General features: G+C 41.3%; 1 protein-coding gene across 6 annotated transcripts in view; it reads right to left on the reverse strand.

Annotated features, from left to right (window-relative positions):
- The window catches only part of AFF2 (AF4/FMR2 family member 2), a 336,131-nt gene extending 314,218 nt beyond the window's left edge, over nucleotides 1–21,913 (reverse strand). For 5 of the 6 annotated variants that reach the window (XM_039571747.1, XM_039571748.1, XM_039571744.1 and 2 more), the window contains exon 1: nucleotides 21,737–21,913. In XM_039571747.1, the coding sequence (XP_039427681.1) occupies nucleotides 21,737–21,783 (47 nt within the window). In that variant the 5' untranslated portion in view covers nucleotides 21,784–21,913. The remainder of the gene's footprint in view (nucleotides 1–21,736) is intronic. The other variant, XM_039571746.1, reaches the window with a different exon arrangement.
- Between the last annotated feature and the right edge of the window lie 3,016 nt (nucleotides 21,914–24,929).

Raw genomic sequence — 24,929 nt, forward strand, 5'->3', positions numbered from 1 at the left:
ACTTGCTTCCACCTCAAGTTGTCTGGTAAAATGAAAAAAAAATTCTTTTAAGTGATACAGCAATTATGCTCTCCATTCCTAAAAAACATGCCATTCTGTTACAGGGCCAGCATTAGCTCTTACTTCAGGCACCTCTGCTGCCTCAGGAACAGACTGCTCATTTTTAGCCTGTTTCCAATTTACCCGTTGGCAGAGGTGCGCAAGAAGTCTCTAGCAATGAAGTTGCAAACCCACGTCAGTATAAATTTCCTTTTTGAGAAGTTTCAATCTTGTTTTATCAGAGACCAGCGCCTGTGCTGAGGAAAGCCTATAATGATTTCTCTTTTTCAGGCCTATTCTAGAATTGCATCTATTTTGGGGTTTTGTTTAGATCTGTCACAGCTTTCATACCGTTGATCATGTTGTTTTTCTAACCCGCCCTGAACATCTGTTGGCTCTTTCTGAGGCTGCATAATCCTGTTTTTTTTTTCTTTCTCTTATGTATTCCACTGCTATCAGCTGGCTGTTATTCTTGTTTTTTATTTTTCAGAGTACATTTTATTTCTTTTAGTTTGGAAAAAAATAAGGTTTTAAAAGCACTGATTCTTTCTGGCCTCACCTTATCCTGCACAACAAATTCATACCTGCCACAGCTTTTATTTTGTTCTGCTGGTTTGTTGGGTTTCTTGTTTTTATAAAAAAATGCATCAATATAAAAAAATCAGGCTGCAGCAGACCTTAAGGTGGAGTGAGAAGACGATGAAGGATCTTGTTTTCATAATGATAAAAATCAGTACTCATAAAAGATACGGGGCTGGCAGCCCTGCAGAAAGCAGAGCGAACACCGTTTAACCACAAACCAGACACACACACACTCAGCAGGACCACTGCAAGCACTGAAAGGGGAAACAACAGGCAAGCCTTGGCCTCCTCACCAGGGCTGCCAGCGAGGGCAATAATTAGTGCCAAGCGTGGGGGTGGGTTTTTCTTGATGCTGACATTGGGAACTGTTTGGAGACTACAATTATTTTGCATAGCCTAACAAACAGTTATCTGATGGCAACAGCTTCTGGTCACTACCAGGCTGGACTGCATTCAAGCCTAAGAGAGACATGTATCTCCTCAGCCAGCAAGTCTCCCTACCCAGTGATTACAAAACAAGTAAGATTTTGAGGTTGACAAGAGCCCCTTTTAGCAGCATTTGGATTATAAAATTGCTCTGACTCACTGCAGCCTATTGCTCCCTCTTAATTAACAGAGCTGAACTTTGTACATGTCTAGACTTCCTCCTGCAGAATGGCAGATTTTGGCCTTCATGAATATCATTTGAAGTCATATTATTTACAGAGCCTTTATTCATTTCAGTCATTTGTTTCAAACATATTTTCCACAGAAAGAAAAAATGCACCAACTGCTGGGCCATTTAATCCAAACTTAACAGTTAAGATGTTTTATTCAGCATTTTAAAAAGGATTGTCTTAGGGAATTTTATGTGCTGCATTTCTAATGTTAACTTTACAGATTGTAAAGTGCCTTGGGATGCACTAGCATGAAAGGCATTAAGGTATTGCAGGATTTAACCAAATGTGCATTGCACTAAAAAGAACCTTTTATGAAAGCACATACAGATAAAAACCACAGTAAAGCTAGTGTTTATTAAGAGATGCTCAGATTTATTTCTTAAAGCAAAACTATTTTCCTCCTCCACTGGCAAAAATGATCCTTTTCTAAATTAAAAAAATTTCCACCAGTACTGACATAAAATTGCTGAAATTTTATATTTTGCCGAAGAATGTATTTTCCCATATAAATGTTCAGTCTTAAAAAAACCCAACTGGATTCATATAAAAAAAACGCACTCTTTTTTTTTTTTTTTTAAGTAGGACTTCTGGTTTGTGGGTGGTCGGTTTTTTTCTACTAGTTATTATGAACAAATTAATTAACTATATTAATTAGCTTGGCTATTGTTACAGGATTTTATGGGTACAAAGAAGGATGAATCATACATTTTGATCCATGCTTCCTATTACTATCAAAAAGTTGCATTTCAAATACAAGAAAAAGCTTGTACGGCTAAATCCCTTGACACGCCTGGAAATCACAGAGTAGGCTTGTACACCAATCACTTATGAGAGAGGATTTAATGTCAGTGGGTGAAGCTCAACACGGTGAGAAGGAGCAGCATTAACACAGCCAGAGCAGCCTTATCAAGGAGAGGTGGGGTACTGTATCAGGCTTTATCTCCACCCTTTAAATGGGAGGGTGGATTTGATCTTCACCACCTCCCTCCCAGTATTCCACCTTTGTAACACCCAAGTGCTCAAGCTCTGTGGTCTCAATCCAGAGACTATTATAGCCTGTTAAAAAAGTATCAGTTGATTTTAAAAGGCTACAGATAAAGCCCAAAGAAAGTGTCATGGATTTCAACTCGTAGGACTAAACACAAGATCAAAGTTTAAGTGCAGAATATATATAATATTATTCAAAAAAAAAAAGTAACACTGCTGGAACTCCTATCACTCTGACATCAGAAGAGAAGCAACAAACAACCACTTTATAATGCCAGATCCACCTTTTCATTAAAATTACATTAAAAATAAAACACAGTGAAGAAAGTTAAAAAGCAGCATATGACTTCTACCAAGGAGGAAGGATTAGTTGTCCTTTGCATTTTAAGTTTGAAAGTTAATATGACAGTCACAATACCTACTCAGAGCTTCAGATCTTTTTTGAATGATAGGAACATTTTCTCAAAGGCTTTCAGCTACAAAATAGCCCTCAAACAGATTTGTTTCTCTAGAGCACCTGTAATTCAAAAACATTTCTGACAAATAAAGCTGAAAACATTAATTTTATTTGTAAGTGAAAAATTTCAGATGACTACCCTGAAATCCAATAATATTCTCCTGTTTCAAGAGAAACAGTGGAGCTGTGTCCTCTAATTACAGTGGGTCACAAAACTGAATTAAAGGAAGAAGATACTGTTTTAGCTTATGATGCTTTTTAACTACCTTTCTCTCATGCCTTTCAAGTACTACAGCATTTTCAGTTACATATTTGCCACATTTTGTTTTCACACAACTGCTTTTTCCACTCAAGTTCAAAGGAAGATCAACCCACATAACTTAATTTATACTTTCACTGCAGGCATTGAACACCCATCTCAGCCTGTTCCTCACAGATGCGTTTCCTTGTGAAGAAAATCCAGACAATGTATGTCAGCAGACTATCACTTGCCAAGCCACAAAGACCATATCTCAGTAACTCTACAATGGAAATACTACTAAGTATTTTACACCTGGATTCACCCATATTTCTCCAGTGCTTTGTCCATGCATTATCGAAAAGACAACCAGTTTTACTGAGCAACAAGCTACATAGCAGATTGAAACATTCAATTGTTCTTCCTGTGATGGACTTCAAACTGGGAGACCCGCACCTTCCAACTCTTGGCTGCTCCCATACACTACGCTTTAAGCGCTGTCGAGATCCTGTTGCAGATCTGGGTCTTCCCAGATATACAGTTATCCATGTTTCTGCTATTTCCTATCTAACAAAGATGTCAACCAAAAAAGGCTGATGGAGATATTTGCCCTGCCACTGGACAGGTGCTGACACCCCTGTTCGCCAGGCTGCCAATCGAGGCATGACTGCAGTTAGTTTTACTCTGATGTGGTGTAACGTACAGTTGTTACTACAAATACAGCCCCTTTCTTAAGCCCAGTTTTTGCAAACTGTGCACCTGTGTAAGTACAGAGGAGCAAATCTGGGGACTCCATGACAAGCAGTCCTGACTCCCAGACCCAATTTGAGTATCACATCCAGATATCACTAACTGAAACTACAGCCACATACAGCACCTTTCACCACAACCTCTCTGTGTGATAATTTTACACTAATCACTAAAACATCACAGCACAAAGTGTTATGTTATCTCTGTATCTATCTCAATATCTATAATTACTTTCTCTTTTCCAAAAACTAGGACAGGGAGTTGTAGCCCTCAAAGATTACAGACACCCATCTTCCTAAGCCTGACTAAGCCTAAACACACAACAACTATAAGATGGTAAACAGCAGTAATTGTACACTAAATGTCTTTTTAAAGAGCCAAATGTGCACTTAAAGTTTAACTCCCACTCACTGCTGCTCTAGAACAAACAGTAAATTAGTGAATACAAAACTAAAAACTTAAAAAAAAAAAAAAGAAAAAAAAAGGAAAAAAAAAGGAAAAAAAAAAAGCCCTGCAGCATGTTCCTCAGGCAGGAAGTAATTATATTTCCCCCCTTCTTTTTTTCAACCTTTGTAGACATAATGCAGGATAGTTTCAATAAAGCACTGCCTGCAATGAAAGCATGTGATGATCTTGCAATCGAAACTAAAGTGTGATAATTACCCTGCATTAATAGAGAAGGGGACACACAGAGAAATAAACGACCCTCACCCCTGCAAAGAAGTGCAGCTGCATTCTAATTTATCAGCAGTCAATTTATTACCTTATGTACTTTCAAATAGGGGGTTATTTGCACCTGTATGTCTCACTAAAGAGCAGCTAGTTTCATGACCATTAGAAGCAGTTAAGGCTTCCTCTTTTCACTGGAACAGGTGGCATGCACGGGCAGAAAACCACTCAGCTATTTTTATCCCACGTGCATCAAAATCAACGCTGAGGTACCACTCCAGCCCCATTCTCTGTGAGATTACAGAGTCCTAAGACACTGCACAAGTCTCATGATACATTGCCTTTTGCTGGGTTGGTGGAAGATTGCTTTGGGAGTGTTTCGGGAAGGAAAATATTATCTAGCAAGAATGAATACAGAAGTCAGTCCCTAGAAGCATGATTGAGATGACACTGGGCATCAAGTAAAGGAAAAAGGGATTCCCCAGCTTCCTTCTGGAAGTGGCCAGACCTGAGCACAGAGGAAGAACCTTGTTCTGCCAGGGCCACTTGATAGGCAGAGGACACCAGTTTCCAGAGCCACTTGCATTACACATGAACATGTGTAGGGAGAAGAGGGAAAAGAATTAGAACATCTTACAAAGTAATAAAATGTAGCTGTGAAATGATAAAAGCTGATTGTTCCTACAGTGTGTTACTGTGTGACAGCTTTCCCGACAATTAAAATGAAGAGGTTGTGTGTACTAATGGCAATGTCTAATTATGGTATACATAAAATATACCATAAATATTCCAGCATTCCCAAGAATGTCTGTGACATTTGTCACTAAGCGGTATCATGTTTGCTTCTTCCATGTCCATTTCCATGTCTCCACTTATAATACTGAGCACTTAAACTGTGAATTCCCTCCTCCCAGGTAAAGGAAGAACGCTTTAATGCTGATACATTTTTGCTTGGACATATGAAAGCTCTTTGAGAGGTCTTTATGTAGCTTCACAGCTACAAGCTCCTAAAGGGCCTCTAAAGCCAAGCAGTACACTACAGTGCCCATTTTGCAAACATGTAGAGTGAAGCAGAGCGAGATGATGTGCCCAAAATGTTCTACCCAAAGCAGGGCACCCTCTGCCTGGAACTCCACATCTACTCTACAGCCATCACACTGGCTGTTGTTGCTATTCATTTTCCAGCATCTACTACTGTAATAATGTCAGGAAACAAACAGGCCACACTATTCTATGCCATGCAAACACGAAAAATGGCTACAGAGGGATTTCACTGCAGTACAAAAACTCTAAGAACTGACTGTCCTCACATAAAGCTTCACATGACAGTGAAGGAAGGCAGAAGATATTCTGGAAACTAAGTTTTTCTATTTTAGGAGTAAAACCTGAACATTTTAAGCCTCCCCAAAATTCAAGAGTTAGAATACAGATATTTATTTTGTTTTGAAACTTGCCATCACTCGGAACATAGCACTTAAGCAAATCAGCACCTGTCAAGTCTACTGAACTATTCTCTATTTAACCAGAATTTACATTTAGTTCAGTCAATTAATATAAGCTTTATCAGGTTCATGATAATTAGCACACTTATTAAGAGAAGTAACAGCAGTAGAAATGGTGTCAAAAAAGAGCTTTGTTGTACTTCAGTTGTTACCACCAGAGACTCCTATTTGATCTCACCTAGTGATCTGCTTGCTCTTGTACTGCCAAGGAGACACACTTACTCTGCTCTTAAACCAGACAAATTACTGTGACAAGAAGCAGACTTAGGGTAGCTTCCATTCACAGATCACTTTAGGTACTTCACAGGTCGTGTGCTATTAAACTACTTGCTTTACCAACTTCTTTTGGCTTATCCAAGGCTAAACTGTTTTAATTGTAGGAGGAGGATTTTTTTTGCCTGTTTTGCTTTGCTTTTTTTTTTTATTCTTCCCTGTTTATTTTTACCATGAATAGTTAAGGGGTGTTAGACCAAAAATAATTTTAATCAACAAGGAAAAAAAAAAACCAAACTTTTGCTTTCCTTTGCTTCAAAGATATTGCTGAAATGTACTTTAACACATGAAGACTTCTTTAAGCAAGTATCACTTGGAGCAGTCAATAAGGCCACTTTTTGGTAATTTGTTTTAAGGTAGTCCTCTAATAGCATTAATGGACAGGTAAAATTTAGACTCTTCACACAGAAGATGCCCTCTTGCCTGCCATTCATAACAAGAATTGTCAAATTCCAGATCACTGTTTATACACATACACAATTGTTTTGTGACCCTCTTGAGCTGCAGGGTCATAAGGGTATAATTTACAGTGCATAGTGTTTTAAGAAAATAGTAACTCAAACCATAATTGCTGGGTTTTTTTCCCCCAACTTGAACTGAGCATTTTCCTTTTCTCTTAAACTCATAACCATGAAGCCACATCATTAGTCCAAATTATTCTGAGAATAAGGCTAAAAGTTAATATACTTTGACAAAATTAGCCACTGCTTTAACAATAAAGGGAGTATTGTGCTATCCTTCACTTATCACTGTTCTTAACTATTCAATATTAGATAAGACCTGGAGAAAAATTAAATCCATAAATTGCACTGTGTGGCATATTCTACAGGCAGGCAAGAGACTTTATAGAAGGTGAGACAGTGCTATAAACCAAGAGTCAAATCAGAAACTGAACCTTAATTTTAGATTCCTGGGCTTTTTAACATTCAAGATAGACTGCAAACATTAGTTTAACATTCTCTGTTTTTGTAAGAGTACCTACATAATTTAATACAAGCTGAGTTGAACTGTAGTGAAGGTGTTTCCAGGATATGTTTTTGAGAACATACCTGAAAGACTGGCACAACAATCCAGTGCTCTGGTATTTTCACAAATTCAAAACAATGAGATACTTAAGACTCTATTCACACACAAAAAAAATAGAAAAGAAAAAATGAACACAGGAAAAATGGAGAGTTAAATGTTTGTAAGTGGAAGAAACATTTCCCATTTCAACTTTAGCACTTTACTACTGACATACAATGAAAAAAGTGCTTGTATATAACCCAGCCATGTCAGCAGCGAAATGAATCTCCAGGCTGTGCAATGATCTAAGAAAATCTGAATGGGCATATGGGAACAGCTCATTTTGCAAGACCTCCGATACCAACCTACTGATGAACACCGGAGGGTGCCTGACTGCCTGAATACTCACATGCTTATTTGTTGTTATTCTTATTCATTACTGAGTCATTATTATTATTTAAGTGCCGACAATGCACTTGTGAACCAGAACAGATGCAAAATATCCTGTGCTAATGAGAAAATCAAAGCCTTTCTTATATTGGCAATTTCATATTATAGGATCTCTTTATTTTTGCCAATAAAGCACAAAAGTAATTAATACAGCAATATTTTCTTATTGTTCATGAGTAAAGCAAGTAAAACTGCTCAGATTCCGCTTTGGCTCTCACCCCTACCAGCACAAAATACAATAAATACTATTGAAGAATTCCTATTAAGACAGCTGCCAAATAAAATACAACAAGAATCTCTCATAAAAGGCCGTTGTCTGTTTATTAGAGATACAGTCAGTACTCCTCACTGAAAATGAACAGTGTGGCACTGCTCTTTTGTATTTAAATACTTAAGCTGTGTCTTACTGCTGTAACCATCTCACAGGATATTTTTTTAACTGGGGGCTGGAAGATGACATTAGTCCTCAATGTGTTACCAGACTGTGGGTCCAGCATCAGCTCCCATTCTTGAATAACAACTAGAACAATACATAACCAGCACATGCTTTTCACCCCTAAAATTATGCTACTACATACATGAGGAAGCTGACAAATACTTCCATATAAAATAGTTGTGCACACAGAAGGTGCCAGATTTGGACATTCTCTGACAGCAGCAATGGATGTGGACTCCAGCCATGTCCAGCTCCAGGATGACACCTCCAGCAGTCCAGGTTTGATGTGAAGGAGGGTGGGTGTGGAAGGCTCCCTGCAATGTCAACTTTCCCCAGAGCTGCTGGAGCTGTGTCTGCTTCTCATGACTACCCAGTTTTAAAGCAACATCACAGATACTAGAGCTGCTTCATGTGTGTAGCTAAACCTGCAGCAGAGGACGTTAACATTTAGCTGAGAAAGTTTCCATTTGGGTAAAGTGTCCCCTATCTTGCCCTCAGCAAACTAACCTGTGCACACTCCCCAGGTTGGGCTCCAGAAACTCTCCACCTCAGCAAACATTACTGCCCTTCTCAGGACCATTCTGCATCATGGGAACGCAGCGCGACCAAAATCACTTCCGTGAGAAGTACAGGGCTTTTCCCTCAATTTCAGTAACGAACCTGATTTAAGCACAAAATGACTCAGCTGTGACTGCAGGGCTCAACAGTGAGCACAGCACTGCTGCAGAGACAACGGCCAGTGTGGAGCAGAGCTAAGCCCCGCTGTCATTTCTCCTAAAACGAAGCACGATGAACAATATGTGAGTCCTAAATTCTTGTTCAAGAACCTTGCTGGAGTCAGAGACAGGCCCAGTCCTTCACTGGGAGTCAAAGGGATATAGTTCTGTGTTAACTCTTTGGCAGCCCAAGGGCTGCTGCGAGGGCAGAGTCCAGCATGAGCCCCCTGCCTGCCTCAGGGCTCCTGCTGCATCTGCAACCAAAGCTCGCAGGAGGATCCCTGACCTAGAGAGGAGCCTGACCACACGTTTTGTATCAAAATACTCCTACCAAATCAAAGTACGTGGGCAAAGAAGCCAAGATTTAAATGCCAGAGCCAGTAAAACTAAAAAGTGTATCAATAAATGAAAATGTGAATGAAGACATTTCATCCTCAGCAAGTCCTCAGAAGGGGGAACTGAGATCCTCAGAATCTGCCTTGACTAAAAAGACAATTGAAAAAGCTGGATAGTACCTTCTGTTCAACATCAGAATCCAAGACAACCTCATGTTCAGAAGACCAAGTCTGGCCCTAAACACTTAACAGGATTAAATAAAAATGGCAAGATCCTTAAATACAAATAAGAAAACATCTATGGAAAAATCATCTACTGATACTACTTTTTGAAGATCTACATGGAAACAACTGCTAGTTGTAACAGCAGCATCCTGCCAGCGACACACATTTAAACAAAAGGAAAAAAAATACACAAACAATAAACCAACCCCCCCGGCAACAATGGATAAAAAAAATGCCTAGATTTGTAACTTTCCATTAAACACTAACTTAATAAAACCAACAACCATGCATCTGAACTAGAAGAGTGTTTTTAAAAGCAGTGGAAGTGTGACAGATGAATGACAGTTGATCACAAGTGACAATCCACATTTAAGTCCAGAGGAATGCCCAGGCTTCACATCCTCTTGAATCAGCCTTAAGTCAACACCCGCTCATCGCTCATCGTTAAGCACACGCTCGGTGCCCACTGGCGCAGGCACACCCACAGTGAAGGGCTGGGCGTACTCGAGTACCTGCTGAATTCTGCCACGCTCGCACCTGGCCATGCTGCTACAAGCCATCACTTTCAGATTTTTGACTGTCACTCTTTGCTCACATCCCCATTTGTTCCTGGCTGGGTATGTTCTTGGCCAGAACATTTACAGCCCCTGGTATTATCCCTCCGAAGCTGTGACGCATTCTTAACCACAACTTTGAGAACACACTGACATTATAATATACAAACATGTACAGAAGATATACACACTCAGACACACCAGGGGATAAAACAGACTGGGAGGAAACGAGGAACTTTATGGTACTGTCTTTTCTAATGAGATAGAAAGTGGCAGATGTAAAGATTTCATTCAACCGACAATCTCTTTTATGATATGAATAAACTACTAAAACAGATTTAATCCTTTATAAAATCAGATTATAAGCAGCAGACAAAATCACAACTTTATTCAATACACCATCTTATCCAGTGTGACTAATGCATTATTTGTATGAAGTTAAAGTAGAGCATTGGAAAGCTATGAAATAAATCAAATGCTCTACTTTATGTAATCTTAACAGACAGATCCCATTAGGATTCTACTATGCATAGCTGTTGGTTAAAATCATTGACCAGCATCCTTATAAATTAATCAACTGAGGTAATGCTGGCTTGGCTGTCATCATTTGTTCCTAATCTACATTTAGAATTCACTTCAACTTTTCAAGCCCTTTAGAACAGGTTTATCTATTCTCTCACACCCTTGCTTCAGACATCCACCTAACCATTAATTGTTTACAAAAGACCCAGTACAATGGAACTGTATCTTTTTATGTTCCTTTTCTTTCCACAGATATCAGAGCACATATTGACACTGCGTTATAATTAGTTAGAAAGATATTAAATCTTAACCAAACATTCTAGCCTGCCTCAATTTTTTGATGAGACCTTTTATCATTGAAGTTGAATTTGCAGGCAGATGTGTGAGTTTACACAAGCGAGAATCACTAAAAAATCTAAAATAACCCTTATCTGGTTGAAATGCAGCTAGCAGAATATTTTTGGTTATAGATATATGGGAGGAAAAAAGCCTCCTAGATATCAGGTTATTTGTGGAGCTCTAATGTGTTTTCAAACATGTAACTTCTGTGTTATGTCTGTGTATTTTATGCAGTTTCTACTCATGTTTGTTAGATGTCTGCATGTCATGTACTGCAAGATTCATGAGCAGTCTACAACCAGGAAAAATTCTCACACAACAGCTTGTCTTGGGCAATGGGGAAAGAAACAGCAGAGTGAAGTGACAGGGAAGAGTATTATTCATTAACCTGATGAGGGTAACACCTAGTCATGGTCTACAATCCAAACATGCTCAGTGCCCTGCTGATGGAGCTTATGAGTCTGAATGAGCACACAGGTGTTTCCCTACACCCCTATCAAAACTCTCTAATTATATTCCCTATCTATGATCCCTCCACAGGCACACTAAAAACCAGTCAGTTTGGGCAAGGGCTCTTTAAAGAGAGAAGGAAAGACTAAGCAGTAACAAAAACATAGCAGTAGATTGCATAATATTTCTGGAGCTCTACCACAGAGTAGGTAAAGGTCATCTGCTCCCAAAATGGAATGAGAAAGAAAGGGAAGCTGTGGCTAACTATGGTTTAGAGTTTACTAAATCAATGAAAAACTTCAACCAGCTGCAGTGCCCTCCAGCTCAGCCCGCTAGTGCAAATTTACTGGCCCACAGACAACTATCAAAGCCACAAAGACAATGCATCCAAATATGTACAACACTAATCATCTCCCTAATTGCCTAAAAATGATACACAGGATTTCATCAAAATTCATTCCCTTCTTCAAAGGCACATTGTTAATTTCAAAACCAAATTCCACCAACACAGTCTATTAAAACACATATATAAAAATACCTCCTACTTTTCAGGGACATAAAAATAAAGACCACTAATTGTTTTCACTGCCTGTTTTCCCTTGAACCTTGAAAGAAAGGACCTCAGAATAAAATTTTGCCCCGTATTCTTTTTTTTTTTTCCAATCACAAGGATGTACTCTTCCTTGTGCTTCCTGAACGCAACACAGTAATTTGTATCCCCAAGTGGTATAAATAGAAAATATGCTCAGTCTAATAACATATGTGAAGAAAACTCATGCCCAGGGTTAACCAACAAAGCAGGAGCGATCTGCTAGAAACAACGGCAGCTGGCTCAAAGAGCAACAATGCTTCTGAAAAACTGTGGATGTACTATTCAGTGAACCATCCAAGATACGACGTTTACTTAAGCTACAGCTGCATATACAAAGCTTTGCAACAAGATCTGGTAAATGACAAGTCTTCTGGAGTAACAAGATGGTTCTGTCTCCAAAAGGTCCACAGCCTTCACTGTTCAGCTATACTAGCAGGGCAAATTACATGAAGTATACACACTGTAAATAAATTCTCCCCTTCAGAAGAGTTTCTCTCCTTTGATTACCTTCTCTTGCAGATATGCTCTGCCCAAATCCCACCATTTCTCTTTACAGGCTTGCCTTTCCCCTACTAATATATCTGCCTAGGTTTCTGTCTTCCTCCATCACTGTAAACATTCATAAACATTAAGGGACTTAACCTCATCACACCCCCACGGAATAGGAAAATATGCCCATCAGAGTTGGCAAGCAGTGAAGTGGAACTCAACTGCATTCCTGACCAACGACAAGTCCTTCTGCAAAGTCACTTCTCTCTTCCCATTCCTCACTGAATAAGAAGGTGTAATGACAATGACTTCTCTGAAAAAATGCCTCAGTCTACCAGTAAAAATCGGAGATGTTATGCCTCTCACTTCACAAAAGGAGGTAAAGCAAAGACATAAATCAATATTGGTTGAAGCGTCTGTGGTTAGAAATATCAGCCCGTTTTTCTAAACATGTGTCTGACCTCATCAGCGCAAATGTTGCATCCAACACAAGGATCTCTGTGCATCAGCTATGCCATAGAAAACAATGTTTTACTTTTCTTGTGGGTAATGCTGTACAAGCAAGCCAGTGAAGGACTATATAGCTAGACTGAAGTTCAGAGTACAGAAAATGTCAAAAGCAGTTCCCAGCTGACACCCAGGAGGATGAAAAAGTGAGCAGAAAGACCAGATAAAGGTAACTACACAGCTGGCCCTTCTCTCTCATGCTTTGCACCTGAACAAAAAAAAAAAAAAAAGGCAAATTACCACAGAAGTAAATACCATTGCTTCACTTTGACAGACACCCAAGTGACTTTCCAAAGGCAGTAAAGTAGCTAGCCACAGCACGAGTGAGAGAATCCATGTTCTATTCCTAAAAATATATATTCACCCTGATTTCACAAGCTTAAAAATGACAACAACTCTTTCAAGTATTACCAAAAAAAGCAATGCAACTTAGTTCCTTCTCCAAGCAACCGCTACCCGTCAGCCACTGGCCAATGCCTCAATCACTTCACCTACCCCTCTTCAAAGGCTTGGTGAAGACAAATGGGCTTTCCAATGTGCAACCAAGCAGAAAGCCATGAAAATCAAAGGGCTGCTTTTTGAGTAAATATGAGCTCCAAAGCCATTGTCCTCTCCCACAGAGGAGATCTATGAAAATGCTTACTATAGCATATGCACAGTATTCTTTACAGCTCTGCCTCCCTGCTGACCACCAGCCCCAGGGCCCAGTCCGCTTCCCATTACAACTGGCTTCACCACACCCACTGACTTGTATTGGAACTCTTTCAGGGACCCTAACTAATGAGTTTTTAAACACTTGTAGACGGAGAAGATAATTCCTCATCATTATTCTTCATAGGAAACACCAGGAAGAATGTCACTCCATTGTTCTACAGGAAAGAAACTGGAAGAAAAATCACTCTCACATTCAAAAGAGCAGCCCAAAGTTTTCATACATGAACTGGCTGCCCCCCAAGCTACGGGGGTCTCACCTGAGAGTTCAGGACAGGGACCTAAAGCATGTGCAACCTTCTGAAAACATCTCCGACTCTGGCATCTATGCAGACAAAGAGGTCCATAACCAACAGACATACATTGTTCCAAGGCAGGATTCTCAAATACGAGCATGGCTACTGACAGCAGCATAGAAACAGACTCACCTAAATGCTGCATTAATTTCCCTCATGACATGAGACTGAAATAAATAGGAACTGGAAACCTTAATGATGGTTTATATTTAAAGCTTTGCATTTGCTTTCTCTACTGACAGTTGTATGCTTTTTTCCTCACAAGAGAAATCTTGACCTAAACCAGTAATAAAGGACAAAAAAAAAAAAAACAAACAAGTAGACTTACATAATATACTTTTACTCTCAGACATAAAAATATTTTAAGTAAAAAACATTCCATTATGAAGCCACCTTCTCAGCATGGATCATAAGCCACCAAGGACTGCTCTGCTTTTACCCAGTGTCACTTTCAGGTGTCTATCACTTTGCAGGATGCAGATACCATCACCTATCAAAAGAGCCTACACCTGGATGTCTGAGAAAACTTCTGAGCTACAATTGAATCCTGACAACAGTCCATGTAAATAAAGTGCCAAATGGAAAAAGCACTAGTCTCAGTAGTTAAGTCATCTGCAGGTTTGAGCCCGAGGCACTGGCAATGTAGAGCTACAGAATTTACTCATTCCACAACACCATGTACACCCACAGCATACAAAAATAGCTATTATAATACTTGTCAAAGGAACAACTGAGTGATTTTTAACTTGGTGCTCTATCTTGTTTTCTTCTTTGCTGGTTGTTAATACCCCACCCCTATAACTACATATAATTATGAGTGGGTTATTCATGTCTTACTATAACTGGTAGCACCATGCAGCATGTGAGTCAGGAATCTGAACTGCTGACTACAGCTCCTCACTAAACAAGTCTTACACACCACACATAGTAAATGGCATTCCCTATTCTTTTCTCCACCTACAAGGAAAATCAGTTTCCAGTTGTGGTATCATCTCCAGCTCTCCTTAAAACTCACCATTACCAAATCACATGAAATACAGACTCAATGATAATCCCCAGTAAAAAGACACAGATCAACAGCTGAGGTCACAAGGAAAACATTTCCCAGGTAGGAGTTTTCTTCTCTCAGTGGCTTGGTTTGAATACATTCATAAAATGTTATTAAAGTGCGATATAACATTTTTCTGAAGAAACTACTGACTAGACCTTTGTTTAAAAGTCGTAACAATTTATGGTGTTGATCTGCCATGTACAAGTTGAGAAATAGTCTCTTCATGATAAAACAGTTTGTAACAACTGGGAAGTTAACTGCAGGAAGTTTTGGGTTATTCCCTCACCTCAGCTCTCTAGCTCCACATTACTTTTTCAGCACTATGACCCCAACCTTGTAAACCCATCAAACTGATTGCACTCAACAGCAGTCCTGTTGAAATTCAGGAGCAATATACAATTTTTATGAAGTTTCTGTGAGACTGGACTCCGGGACAGTGTATTTGAAAACAAGCCCACCAGCTCATTCCCTCACAATTTGCTCACAAATGAAGGTTTAACATCATATGCCCTTCGTGAGAATCTTTGGTCAAACAACTGTCTCATCAGAAGTTATTCAAGATGGATCTTAAAATCTACTGACACACACACTGCTATCCTTCCTCTCATTTTTTAATCTCTACAGTTGTCCATTAGTCAGGAGTAATGTACCTTCTGACCTCCGACCAAAGCTATTAGAACAATATAAATAAATATTTTGGTTACAAACCATCAACACAGAACATTCGGTAACAATAAAAGGATGAAAGAGCTGTCTTTTAGAGTCACTGTTGTAACTTCCTGACCATGTTATATTATGAGTGGTCTGGAAGGTTATACTAACTTGATATCTTACTTGGTATACTGTCTTCTTTTTCAATGCTTAAGAAAGAATTTGCAAAATTGCAAACCCAAGAATTGTGGCACATTTTCAGTTTTCAGTGTTAATAGATGTTTGATGGCTTTAGAAAATCCATTCTGTTAACTGCAATCAAGAGAAGAGATTCAAGCTTTCCTCTCCATTTTTCTTTCCTTTCTGTAAAAGAAAGGCCGTAAATTTGAATTGGACAGGTTCAGAATTGGGCTCTGAGGAGTTTTTCCATATGCATAGCATTAGGCATGTGCAGACTGCCTTGCTGATCCTGGTCATTAGAGAGTTGCTCCACATTTAAAGAAGTCTGCCTTTTGGCCAAAATGGGCAAATCAGGGACCCTCTCAGGTCAACTGGGAGCAACTCCACTGGCATCACTGGCTACTGACTCAGGCCCAAGCTGGAGGAAGACACAGGTCCTTTATGGTATTTATTGACTATACATATTTAACAGGTATCCGGGAGCCAAACCCTTCAAGTCCTTGACACAAAAATAATTCCATTACCTCAAACTAAAGGCACAGGGAAAATACAGGATAGGGTCTGTCTGTTTAGGTGCTTATTCTAAACACTTCATGAGTTTAAGGCATAAAATGTTTTCTATAATTCCTCTAGATTTTTTTAAAATGAGATTTAATATTTGCATTCTTTCTGGCTGCCCAGTTATTTGTGAAATCACATAAAGCTGCTATAGATTTCAGGGAAATGGATGTGTACTATACAGTCAAAAATAACATCAGCTTTTATTACCAAATATATCAAAAACTGGGGTTTAGTCATTAGTAAAACACATTGAGGATTTTGGGAGTGATCAAAAACCCAGTTTGGTGAAACTTAACTTGAAATCAGAGTTGTTTTAATGGGACCACTTGTGTGCTTAAAACTACACAACTGTCTAAAGGCCCTGCTAAATTAAGGCCCACGTGCTTTTTCTAAGTTTAGAGCAAATTTTATCCCATCTCACCACCTTGGGCATTTTTCTTTACCCATATAAAAACAAACTTTGGGCCTCGTAACACAAAAAGCATCACAACACCCCTTCCACAATGCTAGAGCATATTATCTCATTCCTAAGAAGCACAAAAAGACCAGCAGTGTCCATCCATTTTTTCAAAGACCATTTAGTATATCTAACTTAATACTTTACAGAATGTCACATTTTCCACTTAAATTATTTAGTAAATTCCAGGTTGCAGAAGTACTCTTGTCAGACAAAAGGAATAATTTTTGCCTTACTGAAGGACCTGCATCATAGTACCATCTTTTACTAGAAAAGAAAAGCCCAAACAATATAATTGGCATTCATGTACAAACTGCTTAAATGCTCTTAAGTTCTGCCTGGCTTCAGAATAGCTGAACAGTATCTGAAGTATCTACTCTCCATCCCAATTTGTATATTTTAAAAGTCATTAAATTCTTGAATGAATCATTAGCAAAACAATTCAAATGCTGTTAAACTGATAGTAATTTTGCCTCATAGGATAGATGTGAGCTTAATGTTTGCAAACAGCCAAATTCTTTTAAGATTTACACTCCATGGAGTTCAATATCAGCCAGGGAAGAATTACTAAATCAGGATGTACTTCAAGTACAGGTTTTGGCCCAAGACTATTTTTGGTCTTCTTCAGCTGCTTGTTTTGACAGCATCTAATCCCCCTCACACACCCACCAGCAGCCACACAATCTATCCATTTACACTTTCAAAGCAAATTGAAAATGAAACATTCTCAAATAATTACTCGCGGATGTCTGTAATACAAATCCAAAAAAGTAACTGCAATTCAACTGTAATACTTCTTAGGGAGAAGAAATGGAGGGGAGAAAAACCTTACAGAAATCCATTCAAAATGCGACTTCATCCTACACTAATGCTCTCACCATCACCTCCTAAAAAATTTAAAATAAAAAATAAAAATTAAATCTAATTCACAGAGACCTATCTACTCTATTTCATACATTCCCATCAGAAACGCAACACACACTCAGAAGATTTTTCATTTAGTGAATTATTACAGACCCTGGTGAAGGAATCGTAACTGAGAAGGTCTTCTGCAGGGGCATAAGGCAAAGAGGGAAGCGGGAAGGTGGGTGAAGAGGGGGAAATAGCCAGGGCTGGAACTGAAACAGTTCACCTTTGTCTGGAGAGCAGGATCACACCCTCCAGGTTGAGGACAATGCTGAAAGAGCACGCTGCTGTGGCATGCAGTGTGTTTCTGCATTCACACAGGAGAGGAACCTGGCCCACAGATGGCCTGTTCTCAGCTTTGTCAGCCACAAACAGACCTTTGAACTTTCTATTTATATAACAGTTTAGTGAGTTTAAGCCTCTTCCTGTATAACTGGCAGTTTGCTGGTTTTGCTGTAATTAGGCTACTTGTGATACATAGTATAAAGAAGAGAAAAAGCAAGAGGCTTGTTTCTCTGCAGGGAGAAGTCTTCCTCATCACAACCACACAGCTAAGATGATACTGTTACCTACTCATCTTCTTTCCCCTTGCCAGGTTTTGATTTACATACCTCAATATGTATTTCTCCGCTAAGTATTTTCTCAACTTCCACTTTTTTAAAGATTGGAGGACTTAAAAATATTAATACCTATGACAATAAATATAACATAAACCAAGAATTTCTCTGCCTTTGTGCCAGTGAGGAGTATATATTCGGGGTGCTTGGGTCTTTGTTGGTTTTGTTGTTTCTCAGCTGCTGATTAATGACACCACCTTACTCCATAAGCAGGTTCAAATCTAGCCACATGGTCCCAGGACACAGCAAGATTTCATTTACTTGGTTACCACAGACAAGCATGGAAAGTGATTTAAAAGATGAAATTTGATTTTTAACAGCAAGTGGTCCCCTTGGTGCACACAGGCATTCAAGCTTTTCATTATATCCATCTCCCTTCCTTTCTCCCTCATAGAATGGCTCATATTAAATGCAAGCCCAGGTGAACACTTCTTATTCATCCAGGAATCATAGCAGACTTCAGCTTTGGCCCTTTCATCTCGTCCTGAGTTTACATTCATTTAAATTGTTTTGGGTATTTTTCAGTTTTTTCAAGTCTGGCAAAACATCCACAGGGATATTCGTGGCCTTATTTTTCTACCCCAGTGTTAACAAAAAACCCAACAACTCCCAGCTACCCTCCTAATCACATTCTTGATGAAGGTTCAATGAAGCACCTCATTCTTGTACTACTGTGATCTCTCCTAACATGAGAAACTAAAGGGCTGATTCTGCAGTTTGTATCAAGACAAAGCTCCCACTAATCATCTGGAAGGCCAGGTGAGAATTTCAGCACATGTGTAGTGGCACTGCACGCTGTAACAATCACAGCTCTTGATAAAATATGTTTCAAGAAGTGACACAAAAATGTACCTCCACTGGAGGTGGGGGAAATTAACCATATTTTTCCCATCAACCAAAAACTTTTGCGAAGTCATTTCCTGGTATAAAGGCAAGGTAGAGAAAGTTTACCTTTACACCTTTTCATCAGATTAAAAAAAAAATTCTGCTCAAGCTATAAATATTTTTTAATATATTTCTCAGGCTAACGATGTTTCTGTTGTACTTTGCATACAGATAATACAAACACCCACACACACAGTAGGCCTGAGCTTGCCTTCTTGGCAATTACAGCACAGATTAGCAGAAGTTTTGGGTTTGCAAGGAATGCAGAAGAGGGTCCCTAATTGCCTTATAAATGCTTGTGAAACACGTTTTACAAAGGCCAGCTTACAGGCAGAAGGAGGGCAGCTTCAAAATACGAAGCAACAATTCACACATCATGTTATATATACCTATTTGCAAATATTATGAAGCAACCACACCATATTGGATACACAGACAAAATAAATAAATCTTGATGGATGAGCATGTATATTTCTGGGTGTGTAGCGATGATGTATGTGTAACATACTACATACATACACATGTTTGTGGACAGATGAGCTAAATTCAACTCTCTGTAAGCTACGCAACTACTTGTCAGAGACAAAAATATTTACAAGTATAATAAAATACATGTCACATTTGTGTAGACAAGTAGATTATGCACCCACATATTATATATGCACTCGCATATACTAACTGGATTATTAAAAGGTAAATGCAACTTGATCTCTGCAGTGTGCGTGAATGCCTGTGCCACATAGAGTTTGAGCAGATATCAAACTGTTTGAAAAAGTCAAAGTAAAAATGTTCTCTCCTCATGACCCCTAGAACCACTAAAAACAATACATTTCACAGTACAAAAAAATCCAAATGAAATTTCTAGAATGAGGGGCAACACGCTCATATTTTATGGAAAAACTGAGGCAAAGAATTCCCTTCTTTCTGATGCCCATCTCTAAATCCACATAAAACCATAGTCAAATGAACATAAGTTATTAAGCAAACACTAAAACTCAATACCTGTAATGTCCTTAGTATTTGAACTACACCCACATATTGGGTTGTAACAGCTTCTATTAAATTAATGATGTTACCCACATTATAAATTAGGCAAATTGTATGCAAATATTATTTGAGTGGTAATACGGTGGTTATCAGTTGTCTGCAAAATAAATTAGTGTAGCAGAGTAAAGATAGTGTGGTAGAAGCATAATATTTAATTGAGCACTAATTTTATTGTGATTATTACTTTTAAATAACAACAGCATGATTATTAAAAAGATGTAATACAATGGATTATGCAGAGCTGATAAAACAAGCACATGATCCAAAACGCCTGCTTACAGATTAATATTGATATAGTGTAATTTATGGTTGCAAGGATTTACTCCCAATTGCTGTAAAACGGAACGTGACAGGTATTTGGTTCTGATTACCATGGATTTGCAAGTATAGCTGTTAGACCGTGTTTGGCAAAATGATAGTTATTAACAAGATATATTACCCTATTCCTAGACATACCTTTATATTATCAACAAAGTAAAGTAAACCCTCTGCAAAACACGAAGTCCAAATGCTCATGCATACACATATCTGTGTGGCATTTAGAGATTAGGATCACAAAATACAGTATTTTAGTCTCTTTCTTCCTTGGCAAACTGCACTCCAGCCTAAAAGCATTTAACAAAGCAGTACCCAACCCCTGAATTTCCCCATGCATAGTTAAGGAATTATATTCGCTAAATTGAAAAGTAAAGAAAGAACCAATAAAACCAGCCAAAGAATAAGCATAATCTCATTAACCAGCCAGGGAAGTGACTAAATACCTACCCAAATTCTAACTTTCCTAGCTACTTATCACCCATCAAAAATTCCTTAACGTTCACTTTGATAACAAGTTTACAATGCACTTAAACAGATGCACCGACCTTTTTAAGGTGCACCTATTTGCAGAGCAACATAAACCTAAAATTCCACTCTTAAAAGAAATGGAAAGAAAGAAAAGAAAAATGATGCAGAGGCGGGCAGGAAAAAAAGACCTGTTATAATACCACGGGTACTGATCTTCCCACTTCCAAAACTAACTTCAATAACGCTTCATCTAGAATAGGAAACCAGCAAAACCAGCAACAGAAGCCCCCACACCGATCTGGGCTACAGCCGAACTGTGCCACACAGCAAAACTACAGTTGCGGTTCTCCCCGTGAAAGGAACATTGTCAGTGACAGCAGTAAACACAACATAAGCAAAGCCGCGATCCCGGGGAACATCGCCGCCCCTGCTCGGGAGGGGGCTGCCGCCGCTGATCGCAGCCGGCACCCGGCACCTCTCGGCGTTCCCCTGCGGGCCAACTTCGCCCCCCGCCGCCGCGCTCCGAGCGCTGCTCCCCAGCCGGGGCCGGCGGCGCGGCCGCGGAGCGTGGCTGGAGCCGGCCGGCACCGGCGGCGGCTGCCCCGGCCGGCCCCGCTGCCCGCGGGCACCGGCTGCTTCGCCCCTCAACAAAGGCTACGGCACCGGGGGAGCGAGCAGGGAAGGGTAGGAAGGAGGCAGCTGGAAGAAGGAGAGGGGTGGAGAGACGGGGAGGGGGGGGGAGGTGGTGGGGGGGAAGAAACCAAAACCAAAAAAAAAAAAAAACAAAAAAAAAAACCACCCGAAAAACCTACCACTGCTGCTCTAAGTCCCAATCCCTGAAAAAGTCGAATAGGTCCATAACGATGTGGTGGGGAGACTCAGAGAAGTGATGCCCCCTCCCCGCCCCGCAGAGCCGAGCCGAGCCGGCGCGGCTATTGCTGCCCGGCCCGCATGGGCAGCGGCGCCGCGGGGAGCGGCGGCTGCCGCGGGGCCGCGCGGAGCCGCCCGGGGTGGCGGAGCGCCGCCGCCGCCGCCAGCAGCGCGGCGCGGCTGTGCCCGGCTGGGAGAGGCAGCACGGCGGCGGCGGCGGCCCGGCGCACACACACACAGACGGGCGGGCAGGCTGCCTCGCACACCGCGAGGGGAGGAGCCGGGGCGGCCCGAAGCCGCGGCATGGAGCCGCCGCGGCAGCACCGCCGGGATCCGGCGGAGCCGCGAGCTCCCGCCGGGAGCGCGGGGAAGTTTAGCTGGAAGGAGGAACAGCGGGGACGCGCGGAGCGGCGCGGCTTCGCGCCTGCGAGAGACCTGGAGAGGCCTGGCTGGGGTCGGAGAGGGGGAAAGAGATGGGGGAATAGGGGAGCGAGTTAAAAAAAATAAATAAAAAATAATCCCAAGAACCTATAATCCTATAATTTAATTGCCAGAGCCAGCTCCTGCGTGTGGACAAACCTGCCTGCACGGACTTGGCACGGCCAGAGCTCCGGGTCAGCTGCGCTGGGAGATCCAGGATGGCAGGGAAGGGTCAGAGCAGAGTCAGGCCCGGGTAACCAGGGAGGGCTGGATAAAAAAGGCCCTCCCGAGCCTCGTGAGGTCTGGATCCAGGGGAGCACACCCTGCTGTCCCGCTGGGATGATGACCCTTCCTGCTGCCCACCTGCTTAAAGAATGATGGGTAGTGGCACAGCTGACTTGCAGGCATCAGTGAGTACAGGGGCATCCCAGAGCCCCCTGCAGAGCCCTCCCCACTCCCCCATCAATCCCAGGGAAAAGCAAAGCCCAAGTCACAAGCTGCCCCATACCCAGAAGTAGAAAGGGGCCCACTGCTCCCTCCATCTCCTAAATGAAATTATTATTCTCTGCCCAGATTCACACTTTCATATCCAAACTGCCTTCTAAACAGTAACCAATATCTTATGATTTTTCACATCCATTTTATATTTATAAAATCCCAAATACATATTCCCACTGAGCAAACAAGTACATTCATTGCTATTGCAAAGACAAGACCAAAGCCATCTTCATTTTTACTCCAGTTTTCCACAGAACCAGTCACAGCCTGAACTTCCCTGCACGCCAGCAAGTCTTGAGGACCTGATGAAGTTTGAAATGACCCTTACTTTGGTGGGGTCCCATCTCCTCAGCCGTGTCCAGCCCCAGGAGACTCATGCAGCTGGTCCCAGCAGCCAGCTCTGCCACTAAAGACAAGGCTCCAATGAATCGTCTAGCAAAAACAGCTTTATGGGCTTCCTGAGAATTAAGAAACAAATCTAAGATTATAAATTACATCACTAGCAGAGCAGCTAATGTACTCCACAATTTTTTGCTTTCCTAAGGAGTACTCAATTGTTTCGTAAGTGCTGTTGGGTTAAAAACATTGCTGAGGAAAAGCTGTGGCACTGTTATCAGTGGAAGTCAAACATGACAGACTTCATCTTGATTTGGGCTTCACTGCAAGATTCCTATTTGCGTCATGTGTCGTGTGGGCCTCCAAAGGGAGGGAGCTCAGGCAAGGCTGTGCTGCTCACAGTCCACGCTCACACCCAGCAAACCCCAAAGCACCGCTCCTCTCCCTGCTAGGGCACGCAGGTGCACACAGCATTTCCTTTCTTGCCTCTCTGTTTTCACCACTGACTCAAACACACTACTCTGGCCCTCAAGCTTTAAAGCATCATGAGTTGGGCCCCTCTCTTCTCTGTTTCTTATTTTAGCATCATTGTTGGTTTTAAAGGCGCCATTCAAAATCATAATTTGTGGCCAGTACCAATAGACCAACATGGGAGGTGGAGTCACATTTTCACAGTGTTTCTCCAGATACAGGTACAGAGAGGGGTTTTTAACAAACAATTACTATTAACAAAAGTAAAAGCATAGTTGGTCATCTAATCACTTTAGTTCAATATCTTGCCTATTTTCAGTACCTTGACCTTCAACCATGAAACTCAAACAACGTACTAAAAGCACTGGGCCTTGCAGAAGGTGGCAGTCCTGCTTCCTGTTTTCTCAGAGGGTCTTTTGGCTGCCAGCCAGTCACCCCTGCACCAAAGCAGTCTGCAACAGCCCAAGGGCTCTTACCCAGCAGAAAGAAAAATCACTTCCCAGGTATAAGCACCTTCACTTTCTTAAAGCAAACCCTTTTCAATTCTTCAGAAACTAGCAAAAGATGCACAAAATAGACCTTTAAAAGGCTTTCAGAAATCATTCCAGCAAAGGGGTGGGAGGTCCTTCATCACCAAGCAAATTTGCTGTCCCCATGAAGTGCAATAGCAGAGGAAATCCATCTCCTCAAGGAGTTGCATGTTTGGTACCTGGAGCTCCCCAAGCACTCTGTGCCCTCAGCTGTGTGACAAAGTTTGTGAATGAAGCAGCTTTTTACAGTCAGTTTCAAATAGCTTTTTGCAGTTGGTTTCAAACCCCCAAGGATGCACCTGAATGCCACCACTGTGGACACCCAGCCCACGCTCCACTGGAGCCCTGTGCCGGACACACATCTGTTGCCACAGGGGTGGAGGGACAGTGCTTTCCCGAGCCCTCTGCCCAGGGACACAGCAGCACTGCTGCCAGGGCCACGCTTGGCTACACATGACCTGGACACACAGCAGTGGAGCTCGAGCTGGCCCTGCTCACCGAGACCTGGCCCACAGGAGCGAAGGGCTGCGGGGACCTGTCGGGGTGTAACCATTCCCTCGGTGCCCGCCGGCTGGCACAGGGATCCAGCACCCCCTACAAGGCCCCAGCTCAGGGGCAAGCACGAGCGTGAGGCTGCCCCAGCTGCGGCGCCACACAGCAAAGGGTTCATTTACCCGAACTGCCAGGAATAGAAAATTCAGCTGCCCTCGGCGTGACCTCTTTTACAGTTATAGTGGAAAATACAACTGCGGTTCCCAGCACCTGCAACAGCTCAGAACGGGGATAATAAGATCAGCAAGGCCTCCTGGCCCTGTGCACTGCGGCCCGGCCCCGCAGCGTACTACAAAGGGGAATGCTGGCTCAGCACGGGCCAGGCTCG

The sequence above is a fragment of the Corvus cornix genome, chromosome 4A (assembly GCF_000738735.6).
Source record: "Corvus cornix cornix isolate S_Up_H32 chromosome 4A, ASM73873v5, whole genome shotgun sequence".
In the NCBI taxonomy this organism is placed as follows: domain Eukaryota; kingdom Metazoa; phylum Chordata; class Aves; order Passeriformes; family Corvidae; genus Corvus; species Corvus cornix.